Consider the following 13,013-nt stretch of genomic DNA (forward strand, 5'->3'; position numbering starts at 1 on the left):
GCTCTACGAGTTGTACTGTTTCAGTACAAGTCCACTTCGCACTGCATCAGTTGCGAGTGGTGCCTTACGTTTAGTGACGTACACTGTACGTGCAGAGGAAGACTTCTGTTAAGACAACTAGACTTAAGAGGGTAAAATGAAAACTGTATTAAATATAATTAAGTGTCTCTTGTTCTATCTTTGTAAATGCTAACTTAATTATAATCTAATACTAAACATGTAATGAATTCTTATCTCTATCTTATCTGTAACTTTCTCTGATTACTCCTGCAGCTGATTAGTTCACGGAATAAATAGATATAATGGCCTATACCTATTAATGGATACCATGAAAACCTGTTAACAGAAAAAATGTAGATATAAACTAATATCCTCCAAATATTATCTACCCTTTAAATTAATATATTAATTAACAACCTTTAAGTGTTAATTTCATGTGACGATACACCCCGTTACAGTTCAGGCGGTGCAGGTAATTCCAGATAAGATTGGACTGTGACCACATATACAATAAGCTTGCTTCAAAAATATTTTCATCTTGAAAAACTAGATACGCGAGTCTGAATTTTGTTGGTATTTGTTGCATTATTTTCTCAACAGAGCGTGATGGAAAACTAGGCTTCACTCAGCTCACGCTAACATTTCGTATTGGTACTGGCGACGAACCCTCATGTGGTGCAAAGTTGTACTGTACCGTTGCCGCAAGGCTTCCATAAGGCACAACGCCAGCAACGCATACGCCGGGTAGCCTTCGTGACACTTGAAAGTCGCTATCTGGGCATCACTACATTGTACCAAAGTATCTAAGCATTGCATCAATAACAGTAAAAATGACTTAAAAAAAAGACCTCAGTTTCAGCTCGTGGCCGTGTTTGCGAAGAAAGTTGCCAATATTTTCTCCTTGCGTTAAAATGACGACGGCCAACCCTAATTCAGCCAATGAGATCCATATTAGGACGCTAGAAGATAGCGCCATGCAGCCCGAGCAGCTTCGGAAAACTAATCCAAAGCTACTCATGAGTGATGCGACTACGAGGACGCTGCCAATCGACAAGAGGGGGACTTGTACGACTTAGTCAAGCGTAGCAACGAAACGATAGTGAAAAAATACGTACTATAGAGCCATAATGGGGCAAAGTGATTAATACCAAGGTAGAGACTGTAGGCGCAGAGTACCATACCCGCGACTAGGTCGACACCGTTAAAGATGAAGAGGCCGACGCCCGCCAGAGTCTGCGAACACGAGCTCATAAGGAATTTAATTTACAATGCAATGGGCAGTATTGAGCGTCCGGTGGTAGCAGCAATGGACCTATTTCTGAATGGAATATCGGACATGTCATTACGTAGGAGCAGCCGTTTGGACTAAAATTGCCACCGTACAGCAGAATTGCTTGCCAAGTCACATAATTAAGGCTTGAAACACTTATTCTATTCGTGGAAGTGCATGTTTATGGTCCACCCACCATCATAAATCATATTGACGGATTGCGAGCCGCCAAGTTAATGAACTGAAAGGCCATACGTTTAATCTAAGCCGAACCGCATGCTAATTTTGCCAATCATTTCTTTGTAGCATTATCTCGGTGCGATAGGATCGATAACCAACGAAAGGTATTTTATGTGGAGCATAAGTGCTTTTCGATAATGTTCAAGCGCGCTGTCGCCCCCGAAATCGCAAAGTAATATGCACATGTATATATTCGATATCAGGAGCTACGGTAAGCAGTGGGGCTATCAATTTTCTATGGCTATATACAAGTTACAGCGCGAGCTGTCACGAAAGTAGGTGATTCCGCAGACGACGAGAGCGCCCCCAAATATTGCTCTCTTTTGGCGGACTTAAAAATGTGGCTTGCAGTCGGCACCGATAGTTGATTAGTTCTGGCCTTAACGAGGTTTTGATAAAGCTTTGCAGATAAGGACTCTAGCAAGTGCATCAACTGTAAAATCTATAAAAAATTTCCTTCTGATATCGATCATCTGAATTACACAAAATCGCAATTGCCGTATGAAACTCATGAGCAGTTTAAATGCATACGATTGACCGTTTTACCATATTCTTATCTGTCTTGTCTGGAAGAGTCAGTATGTACATATAAATCGCATATGTGGAAATAAAGTAGGATTGCTCCTCGCGTGCTGGTAGTATGTGCATAGTCTGGCTCGCTTGATGAATTACAAATCAATTGAAGCTGTAAGGGTTGACCGTTCGCCACGGACGAGCTGCATTGCTTGCAAGAATTGCTGCCATTAGGAATAGTGTTAAGGAACCTTGCGTTGCATAAAAGGCCATGGTTACGTCGCTGCTTGATTAGTCAGGATAAAGGTGAGATGGTGTCGTGACTTCAACTTGTAGATAGAATGCGCAGTACTGATCGGTAAATACCCTGCGATCGTGCATGCTATGTGTCTTTGAATGCATGTAAAGACGGTAATCACGTTCAACAGCAGCAGCGCAGGACAGATTCAAATTGGTAACATGGGCACTTAACTGGTAGTCAGCTTTTGGGTGAGTTGAAAACAAAATCATTACAATTAATAAATTGTCTGTGGGTAATATCGAAAAGGTAGCACATGCATTCGGCTTTTCGGCATCGCTTGTCGACGCTGTTGGAAGCATTGTTGTCAATTGTACCGAATATTATTATTTCATCGCCTTGTTGCGCAGCTACAAAGTAGCTGGGCAACGATATTCTGCTTATCGCTTCTAATAATTTCATCACTGATTTTTGAGTTGCAAGAAACTGTGGCGAGTATTGCGGTGTGTAAGCAAAATCCATAGTAGTAACAATTAAAATAAATCAAATAGTACCACAGGCAACGGAAGGGGCTGTTGCCAGTGTCGAGAATCATTCCGGCGACCTCTTCTGCAATATCTACATTGGATATTAACGTGCCGTGTCCGTGTTTAATGCATGATACAAATAAAGCAAAAACAAAGAATAGGGGTGTAATTGTAATATAAGAAACGCCCTGCCACCAACTGAAAAGCGTCCATATTTTGACACGGAATAAAACATATAAGGACGTTTATATGATTACGAACATTTTGCTACACAACCTCGGGGCTTTACTTAACTTAAGTGTCGTTCCATTCACTTGGGAAACTTGCCATTGTGCAGATCACAGTACGTGCCTCGCCGAATCGTATGGAAACACATGGGCGCTTGGCACTTGCGACCACCGCCGTGGAAAAAGCACTTTCCATTCCCACGGTCTTTCTTCTCGCATCCGTCAATGCTACAGGACCGGACGCCACCGTGAAGGTAGCAAAACCCATTGCGTTGCGTCCCTTTTTCACATCCTTTGTGCATACATCGCTTGCCTCCGCCGTGGGCGCGACAAAAGCCACCTCCCTGTGAGGACTTGCTGCAACCGACAAAGTTGCAGCGCGCGCCGCCGCCGTGGCCCTTGCACAGTCCATTTGATTGTGCGCGCTTGTCGCACCCGTCCATACGGCACGGTTTGCCCTTAATCCATCGACCGTCCTTATTTAAAAACGTGCCAGACTTGCGCACACACGCGACCGTCGCCTTTAAGTGCGCGTCAGGTCCATGTGGCCGCTGGTGCACAAAAGCCGCAAACGACGGAATTGGCACCCGTGGGAGGGCAAAGATCGGACTTAAGGCGCGTAGCGACATGTCACTAAAGTGACTGTTCGGGTGTTCGGTATTGAGACTAAACATAATGGCGTCAATGAGCTCTTGGTCGCCAAAGACCGAACTGAGTGACGAGCCATTGTAAGACCGCGGTGTCGGATTCAAACGAAATGTTAGTGGCTCTATCTCGGCTTTCATCGATACAGTGGTTTCTGGTTTGACAAAGTCCATTCCTTTCCTGTCGTAGTGCAGTGGAAGCGGGGCAATCCCGACTTCATCTGGACACGACATCATCGAGGCCGTTGATGAAGACGACGTTGAGCGGTTGTACAGAGGTGGGAACATGGCCGAGTCGACGGGCGAATTCGGAGATGAGCACTGCGTGTCGAACATTCGTGCAAGAAGGGGTGGGAAGGGGGGGGGTATATACGTGGGATACGAATGCTGAGACGAAATCGGCAAAACGTGACTACTTTACTCCGTCGTGCTAATTGCTCGCCCGATTCGGAAATGGTCCCGGTTAGCTCTGATCGCAAAGCGTGTGAGGTGTTGCAAACCCAGGAGGCGGAAAAACTGCAGACGGACGTGGACGGGCCGACGAGGGGCTTCAGAGAGTGGGATGACGCACTTACAAGCAGATGCTTTGAGTTTAGATGTAGAAATTCGCAAAAAGGACCACCGGATGGGTCGGCGCGCCTGCGTAGCGGTGCCATGTGAAGTACCGCAACACATGGCGCACGTCGGTATATACGACATGACGCGATCATTTGTAGAAAACGTGTATGGCCGAGTACTGTAGAAAAGAGGGCCAGTAGGAGTGGGTCGGAAAGCTGCTCGTTGTTTGCCAAGTGGTCGAGGTTATTGTGGCATTGTAAAACGTGTCGTCATACGCTCGAGGGGTGGCGATACAAGTGCGTTTTCTGTGATTTTGTGCTGCCATGTAGGCGCTAGCCACATCGCGGGACCTATGCGGCACGAAGAGGAGTGGCAACCACAAGCGCGGTTCTGTTCCGTACTCTTATCCTACAGATGACAAAAAAGAAGCGTATAGAGTTACAGAAACACGATAACATTCCAATGCCTCGTGGAATTGCATGCCAACGTTTTGGAGTCAAAAAAAATGGTCTAAAGTCGCGACAAGCAATCTTTCTTTTCTTTGTAAATCGAATAATTGACGGGTCGGTGTGTTGCTGCAACACGCTTGCTATTGCGAATAGGTGCGGGAGTTGGCACTGCGGGAGTCTATCGCCACAGAAACGTTGCTACTGCCGTGGTGAGTTCGACGTCGAGATGAAACTTCCACGCAAGAAAAATGTAGTCAACCAAGTCACGTCGGCATTACTCGCGCATTTTAAAAAGGCCGTTTTTCCAATTTTAGCTCAAGTTCAAAATTAAAGCCCTATTTTTGCTCGGATACTTGTAAAAAAAAAAGACCAACTCCTAATTTGGTAGATTCTTAGCTGCGGATAGATAGCATGTGTACGTCGCGGCGTTGAGCCAGTGCGGAATGCCTGCGATATACGCGGGTAGCCAAGGTGCGGACGTACTTTTGACGAGTGTCTGCGCTTGCGGGAAGTAGCTGTCGCCACGTATAAAGGTGACATGCGCATACAGTAGGAGGGTCAGTTTTCAGATATGGCCAATAAGCCAAGTCGATCATGATCCATCCGTGTTGTTTTCGTCTCATCAAGATGATATGCTAAGAGTGCGCAACAATGAAAGCCTAACGGATGTGATATATGTGATACAGCGCGTTTCTGGTGTTCGCGTATACGGATGACTGCATCGCAACGCTTATCTCGCACAATTTGGAACGAGGCACCACACCAATCTTTGGTCAATTATTGATGACTACTCGGCCTTGGGCCGTTTCGAATTGCGGCTATTGTAGCAATTTTTTTGATAGCCAATGCATATTGTTCCACTGTAAAATTAATAAATTAGTGCGTGGCTAAATTACAAGAATTACATTACACTCGAAACTTCGACTGGCGCGTTGATAAATCACCAGTATTCATCAGTATTCACTGGTGCTTGCATCGTCTGCGCCTATCAAGCTTGAAAATGGAGCCATTGCAGATCAGACGTGCACGAGCTACGATTTAAACGTTTCACGTCCTTAAAAGGGCGCAGTTCGAACAGCGGACATACTACATCGAAACGTATGCTATCTTTGCCACGACTGACCTTATCCGTCCTACCCCAGCGTGGCGCCCATTAAAATTTACAAGCTGTTTCGTATGCAATTGCTGTGGGCGCCAGATGGCAGAATGTTCTGGTTTCTTCGGCCAGAACAGAATAACAGATTGCGCCGCGTTTACCGAAGAAAGGGGTCCCCATTGCCCCCCCCTTCTCCTCCGCGAGGCATTCCAAGTATTCAATTTACATTAATCTACCGCTAGAAAGGCTCTCTCTCTCGTCTTCATCGTGACGGACACTAGAAACCCGGAAGCAAAGCCCCAAGCGTCTCTACCGCACTTAGTATAAAAAAACCGCTGTGATCAGCTAATGCAATTTGCAAAGTTGTGAAACTTTTTACCAACGAAAATCAGGTGCGCGTATTCGTTCGGATTTTCTCATCGACAGGCTTTCCCTTCGATCCTCTTGCTCGTGTACCCTGTCAACTTCAAGGCTTATTAACGGCCAGTCCATCCTCCTTTGTGAAACTATTTGCCACTGCCCACATATCCGTACGCCGCTTAAAATGGACGAGGGGGCATTTGTGGAATCGCTCTTCGCTCCCGAGATGCGATCTCCGATCGCAACCTCGAGTTTCTCGAGGGCCTTGCCATCCTGTGGCCGTGTCAAGGCGCCATGCAACGGCACATTTGTGCCACCGCCCCCGAATGCGCTTGTAAGCGGTGGCATGTTGCTTTCGCACTACCAAGTACCGTATCCACCTCCGCCGGAAGACGCGCCGCTCTTTGTCCGATTGCATGACGACGACATGTTTGGGCAAATGCTTAACGACCAAGATTTTCAGGACTTTCACGGGTTTAAAAAGGACCCGGAGGCTAGTGCCACGAAAAGTGTGAATTCATTATTGCTCGAACCGCTTGAATTACCTCGAAATAATGACATGTGTGGACTTAAGGACACGTTGTCTACAAATAGCGCCCCCATGCGGTCATCTCCTAATGGCTACACACTCGATTCGAATCTAATGCCTGGGTTCCCACCCGGTGGGCACCACTACTTTGCGAGCAACTACGCTCCGTATCGAACGCAATCGCCTGGAACGCCAACATGGCTGCGCGATGGCTCCGATGCCTTGGCCACGCAGCCGTTTCAAAAGAATCCACTTCCGAAGCACCGCATTTTAATGGACATGGCCATGCTGCCGCATCAACCAAGCCCTGGAGCTGTCGATATGTTCCATCCCATGGCAACGACTTTAACTTTGCAGTCGCCTACGGGACTGTGGCTGGCCAAACCCAAGAATACCGCCCACACATTCGTTCGTGGGCGCCAAGACGGCCCATTTGTCGACGCCTTGAAACCATCGGGGGAGTCCCTTGTTTCGGTAATACCGGTATCAACAACCGAATCGCCTCCCACCTCGTTAACGAATAAGGCACTTAAAGAGTTTATCGTATCGACGGACTTTGGGACGCCGAAGCCAAAACGGTCGATGGTGAATGTTGCACGAAAGTCGTCGGAACGGGTGACAATGACCGAGGAAAAGGTTTCACAACACGTCAATCTAAAACTCTCGAAAGGTAAAAAGTGTGTCGAAGCCAATTGCACACGACGGGCACAGTCCAATAGCCGCTGCAAGGCTCATGGAGGCGGTGCGAGATGTCAATATTCCGGGCCTGGTGGGTGCATTCGTAGCTCGCAAGGGGGCGGTTTTTGTCGCGCCCACGGCGGTGGCAAACGCTGCGAGTTTCCTGGCTGTCCGCGTGGACAGCAACGCAAAGGACGCTGTTATGTCCATGGCGGGATTCGGAAATGCCAGTATGGGACGTGTGAGAAAAAGGATCGAGGCAATGGCTTTTGCATCTCACACGGCGGTGGGAAACGGTGCGAGCACTTTGGTTGTTCCCGTGCCGTTCGGCGGGGGCTCTTGTGCCAGATCCACGAAGCAGACCACGAGAGTGGCGCGAGTTTTATGTTGTAGCTGGACGTTCGACGATGTACATGGAGTAATATTAAGAAACGAGAGGTTGATTGCAAATGGCTTTTAAGACATTATTCGTTTATGTAATGTCTTCCGATGAGTGGACCACGCAGGAAAGCGTGGGATGCTGTAAAATCGAAAGATTTGGAGTTCTGAAGTAGCTGAAGTAAGCGCAAGCTGAAACTTTTTGGTACTGTTCAATTTGGCTGACCATTTAACTGATGTCGTTGAGGACTTGAAGTACTGGATTATTAATTTGAAGTTTAAGGAACGGAGGTATTTAGTCGTAAAAATCAATAAATGATTATTATTATTATGGATAAATGAACCACTTTAGTATTTCCGACGCCGATTTCCGGCTTTTCTGAATAATGTTGCGATATTCAGGTCCGAAACATTAATAACAATTATGGCGACGTTTATCTTTTAACGATGTCGTCAGCTACTCAGGAGAATTAGTTGAAAGAACGCCAGGACTTTTATAATAAGTAATCAAAATAAAGTATTATTGAGCTCGTTAAGATGCAGTACATTATTGCGCAAAACTGGTTCGCTTGCCATCTTTTAAGTCCTGTAGCTGAAAAGCCATCAGAAGCCGCGCCTAAACAAAAATAAACATACAAGCACATTGAGAAACAAGGTTTACTAGGCAAAGAAAACACTTTATGCTCACTCGATCAAGGACCGTCTTTGTGACTTTGTTGTTGCCATCAATCGAAGGCAAGCGTCCCACTTCTTTTCCGTGTTGAAAGAGTATCAACGTCGGCAATTGCCACGACGACATCGACACATTAATGCGGTGTTCTACAGCCAAGTCTGGCCATTTGACGACATCCACCCGGCCAAATTGAAGTGTTTTAGATGTAAAGCTGTATCCGACCAGAAGTAATATTATTTCTAAAGTGACATTAGAAAGTAGGTCTCAAACGAACCTAAGAGAGAGGTCAGCAAGCATTGGTTCGTGTTCGACACACGAGTCGCTCCAATTCGCGTAGAAAATGACAAGCCACGAGTGAGGCACTTTCTTCTTACTGGAAGTCGTTGCTTTTTTTATCAATTTTTCCACCAAAGCGGGGCTTAAATCGATAATTTTAGATGCGCCGTTGTACCTTGGTTGTCCCAGAGTCGCAAAAAGCACTTGATTGTAAAAAAACATATTAAATTACAGCTTTACTGTAGTGCCATCGTTAAAAATGATTTTACCGAGGCAAAAGACTAAATACCACCCAAAGAGAGTAATATTTAGGTAGTAAAGTGATGCCAACACAGCGATTTTGCCATACATATAGAAAAGTGCAAGCACACCGTCGGCGGTCGCTTTTTTACGGTAATTTATCATCCAGGATCCTAGTGCGAGCAAAAGAATCTCTTGTTCCTACAATTGCACATTTGTGGTTTTATGGAGTCATGAAGATCCTGGAAACAAAAATAATCTTACCAGAGGCATGTTCAGAAAGTTATCTCGCTTCAATAGTGCCTCACTGGTATAGTAATAGCGTATTGGTATATACATGAGCAGCGCAACAGTGTTGCAAACGTAGTACGGTGCCAGAAATCGTGTCCACATACGCGCAGCACTCGCATCTCCGCGGATATTTACCGGTGTCATTTAAACAATCCGAGTTGTGTTTTTCCATAAATAAGTTTTTAGAGTTTTTCTTGGAACGAACTCGCGTTTTTTTGCTATTGTATTATACCACGTGCAGCAAATTATTTACAATCGACCACTCCATTTTTAACAAATGCAACTTTGATACAAGAACTATATTCAATTTAATACTAATTTTTATCCTCGACGCGAAGAATTTCCGATTGAATAATCGTTTCCGGCAAAGGAATTTCAAGATGTTCCACAGAATGCACACGACATTTTTTTAAAAGGCCATGATCTTGCAGGCATTTTACCGAGTTTTTCATCGCCAAGGGTGTAGAATGTAGCAGCTTTCTGCGGCAAGCTTCATACACCGACTGATAGGGCACCAATTTTGTAAGTTTTACGTTCCGGCGACGGGGAATGGAGTTCGAAGCTGCAAGTTGTTGCCGAGCAAGTTCTTGTAAGGTAGCCACATCAGTGGGTGTTAGACTTTGTAAAATGAATTTCACACCACTGCTCGTAACATCTGCTGCTTTCGTATGCTTGACTAGTGTGAGCTCAATCTCAGTCGTATATGGCACGCACGTGTCGAGATTCTGGCTTAGCCACTCAAACCGATGCATGTCCTCTTCCTTCCAAATGGACGGACCATTGATGTGATCCATTGAAGCCACAAGGCTAATAAAAGGCACCTTTGCTAGCCAACTCAAGCATGTCTGAGCTTCTACCGTTCGAAGGGCTACTCCATCGATCGAATGAACTAAAAGGTAAATACGAGTTACATTTTTTGGCAACACACTTTTGGACATTTCTCGGCACTTTATAGAAATGCACACATGAGTTTCTAAATTTTAACACATGATGGGATCAGATTATTATTTACCTGTTGCGATAGCGACTGATTGGGCTTCACGTTCATATTTAAAATCTAAAAATAAAATCAACTTATCACGTGAGTATCAATTCAATATATTGGCAAGCCTTTTGTTTCGCAACCTTCTTTTGAAGAATCTCCAATACATATTTAAGTGAAACTACGGGCAAATAGCCGTGTACTTGCAACACAAAACCATCGCTCAACCAAGTCGAGGCAAATTTCTACCGCATGAAAAGGAACGTTCACACAAATTGTACTTAATTTGGGCAAATTACTTACTTGTAGTAAAGCGAGTTTTGAACCCACTCCATAAAAGAGTAAATTAAAGTCGGCTAAGAGCTCGCCCTTCCACGTGGAGAAGTACATGTCAAAGCCTTGGGTTTGCGATTCCACCAGCTCGTCCACCGCGACCAATTCTGCAAGCAGCTGACTATGCGGTGGCATATCGAGTCCAAACGGCTGCTCCTCCTTCGTCTCTATTTCGTTTTGGTCGTTGAGTGGTAGTCGATCGCTTTTAGCTGTGGCTTGTTGTCCATTTTGTGGCGGTGCCTTGGTCGTACGGTTCCCACGCTGGCGAATTCGATTCGAAGTAAAAAAAGCATTGGCAGAAGAAGCGCCCAGCTCTATGCCGTTGCCTGGCTCGGTCCGCCTTAGCTTCCAGCGCGCTCGCAAACCTTCTGAGCTCATGACTATTCTGGCTGTAATCGCTCCACAATCAATTAATTGAAGTTGTATAAACATTAATGCTTTCCTGTAGAAATGCATTTGCTGTTTTAATTGTAATTAAGGTAGTTAAAAATTTAGAGAGTTTCCAGGCTTTCCATATTATCTTGATAGCAGTTCTGACATTTTCAAAAATATGTTTAAAATGCTCCAGGGCGTAATATTTCTGCTCATTTAATGTTCATTCTATAGTTCTCCTAGAGTCAAAAGAAAGACTTATAGATTCAGAGAGTCACTTAGTTCTACAGAACTAACAGATTTAACAACTCAGGGAGATGTACAAGCTATAATGTAGGCGGGCACGTCGTGATGCGGCCACGCTCTACTTAGACACACACCCTAGCACAGCGAGGAAGCGGTTTAACCATTGACAAATTTAAAATGAAAATTCGAACTTTAAGGGGGGATGGTGTGACGGGCTAAAGTTGTTCTAATGTTACACAGTCGCGGTTAAGTACACTTGGTGTACTTAATGGGATGGTCAATTACTAAATTATAGTAATTAGATCCAGTTCTCGGGTGTGGTTCACTTTTGTGACCAATCCTTGAATATGTGGTGCACGTGGGTGCATTCAAATTAGGAGGGATGACGCCTAGCGTCATCCGTGATGACGGCTAGCGTCATCCGTTACGCGAGGTATCAAGAAAGTTACGCTAGCAATGCATATTAAGGGTTATCTATAGAGATGACATTTTAATTGGTAAAAATAGGTATTTATATTTAATACGATTAGAAATAAATCAGTCTGAAAACTACTTTCTACTTGTTAAGTGCGCACGAGGAGCCGGATTACCGCTTCCGTGACGACACTTAACCATAGTATTTACTGCGTTGGGTGAGGTCGCCAACGCGCCCACCGCAACTACTTCACTGCACGCAGGAGAAGCGCGGCTGCGCCTTTATGGGCAGCGATCTCATTACATGTCGCTGTGCTTTCCAGCGCAGACGACGAGACAGCATTCGTAAATGCTGCTGTCTCCATGTTGTGAGCCATGAGAGAAGTTTTCAATGGGCAATAATGCGCCATCATCATTCCTCATGAGCTCGTTGTCCGCATCACTACTATGAGGTGACGGCAACGGTATCGACTCATTGTAGTCGACAATGAGCGACGGATCAACATTCTCACTGTTAAAGTGGGATGGATCCTTTAGCCCTGCTAACGCGACAGCAGCAGTAGCTGTCGGCGTTTCGACTAAGGCATTTCTCCATTGGGTATAACCACAACGCCTTATGCTCAGACCATAATCCATAATGGTTCTGACATAGAGGATTCGGAGCCTAAAGCTCCGCCGACGACACGTGAACGTGGCTCAGTCGGTGTCACAAACCAGTCGTTTTGAACGTGGCTATGTGACGGGTGGCATATCATTGATGCCCCCTCTATCTAAATGGCCTCGTCTAACCGGCCAAGAGCGTCGCTCCTAAAGCGCGCTCTTGTAGATGCACATAACTATTATGGCGTCTTTAAATCATGGAGGGCTCAGGAAAAATCGCTTGGGTGTATTTTCCCGATCCCGGTCGTGTTGCGTTCAAATGAAACGCCCGACCAATACGAGGCGGAATTCCTGTGCCGCCTTTATCCGCATTCCGATGCGATGAAACAGCGGTCGCAGCGAATTAATTTTGCCCGCTTGCGTGTGAAAGAAATCATGGGCGGTACTGTACCTCCTGTTTCTTATCACAACGCTACTTCTGCTAGTTCATTTAAGACTGCTATGTGGGGAAGTTGATTCCCTCACATGGCCCGCTTTTACCCGATCGGCAAAGAATTGGTCGATCGCAAGTACTTGTTCACGAGGCAGTGGCCACTGCTTCATGACACAGTACTTCGAGCCCGGTTTGAGCTCGATCTCATGTCGAGTGCCTTTATCCTTAGGTAACTCGCATGGAACTGCTTCAGGGAATACATCCCTGAATTCTATTAAATCCTCGTATAGAGGATTTCCCTTGAGTGACTCCCAAGATTGAGTACTGTATCTCTCAATCCGAGTCTTCTCATCGAGGACATTTTCGTCCATTGATGAGCTGCTGAGAACCCGTTCGTTCTCTGCAAAAATTACCGCTGACCGAATGTCGGTTACGTAATCGTCCTC

The 13,013-nt window shown here is 45.5% G+C and overlaps 6 protein-coding genes across 6 annotated transcripts; 2 read left to right on the top strand and 4 right to left on the bottom strand.

Annotated features, from left to right (window-relative positions):
- Nucleotides 1-551: 551 nt before the first annotated feature.
- Nucleotides 552-1,256, bottom strand: CCR75_001743 (uncharacterized protein). The gene is made up of 3 exons (XM_067959844.1): nt 1,116-1,256; nt 849-1,062; nt 552-784 (listed from the first exon to the last, which is right to left on the bottom strand). Exons 1-3 carry the CDS (start codon nt 1,249-1,251, stop codon nt 631-633), a joined length of 504 nt encoding a protein of 167 aa, XP_067821118.1. The 5' UTR covers nt 1,252-1,256; the 3' UTR covers nt 552-630.
- Nucleotides 1,257-3,098: 1,842 nt separating this feature from the next.
- CCR75_001744 (uncharacterized protein) lies at nt 3,099-3,995 on the bottom strand (the record flags this gene model as incomplete). Its single annotated transcript, XM_067959845.1, has 1 exon — nt 3,099-3,995. The coding sequence occupies one exon, from the start codon at nt 3,993-3,995 to the stop codon at nt 3,099-3,101; it is 897 nt and encodes a 298-aa protein (XP_067821117.1).
- Nucleotides 3,996-4,221: 226 nt separating this feature from the next.
- Nucleotides 4,222-4,997, top strand: CCR75_001745 (uncharacterized protein; the record flags this gene model as incomplete). The annotated part of the gene is given in 3 exon segments (XM_067959846.1): nt 4,222-4,345; nt 4,547-4,614; nt 4,632-4,997. 3 exon segments carry the CDS (start codon nt 4,222-4,224, stop codon nt 4,995-4,997), a joined length of 558 nt encoding a protein of 185 aa, XP_067821116.1.
- A 1,309-nt stretch (nt 4,998-6,306) lies between these two features.
- CCR75_001746 (uncharacterized protein) lies at nt 6,307-7,722 on the top strand (the record flags this gene model as incomplete). The annotated part of the gene is made up of 1 exon (XM_067959847.1): nt 6,307-7,722. One exon carries the CDS (start codon nt 6,307-6,309, stop codon nt 7,720-7,722), a length of 1,416 nt encoding a protein of 471 aa, XP_067821115.1.
- Nucleotides 7,723-8,200: 478 nt separating this feature from the next.
- On the bottom strand, nt 8,201-9,283 carry CCR75_001747 (uncharacterized protein). The gene is made up of 4 exons (XM_067959848.1): nt 9,161-9,283; nt 8,655-9,097; nt 8,396-8,591; nt 8,201-8,323 (listed from the first exon to the last, which is right to left on the bottom strand). The coding sequence occupies exons 2-4, from the start codon at nt 8,876-8,878 to the stop codon at nt 8,255-8,257; spliced, it is 489 nt and encodes a 162-aa protein (XP_067821114.1). The 5' UTR covers nt 8,879-9,097; nt 9,161-9,283; the 3' UTR covers nt 8,201-8,254.
- Nucleotides 9,284-9,501: 218 nt separating this feature from the next.
- On the bottom strand, nt 9,502-10,899 carry CCR75_001748 (uncharacterized protein; the record flags this gene model as incomplete). Its single annotated transcript, XM_067959849.1, has 3 exons — nt 10,473-10,899; nt 10,200-10,244; nt 9,502-10,134 (listed from the first exon to the last, which is right to left on the bottom strand). Exons 1-3 carry the CDS (start codon nt 10,878-10,880, stop codon nt 9,502-9,504), a joined length of 1,086 nt encoding a protein of 361 aa, XP_067821120.1. The 5' UTR covers nt 10,881-10,899.
- Nucleotides 10,900-13,013: the final 2,114 nt, after the last annotated feature.

Source organism: Bremia lactucae, linkage group LG5 (assembly GCF_004359215.1).
Source record: "Bremia lactucae strain SF5 linkage group LG5, whole genome shotgun sequence".
Taxonomy (NCBI): Eukaryota; Oomycota; class Peronosporomycetes; order Peronosporales; family Peronosporaceae; genus Bremia; species Bremia lactucae.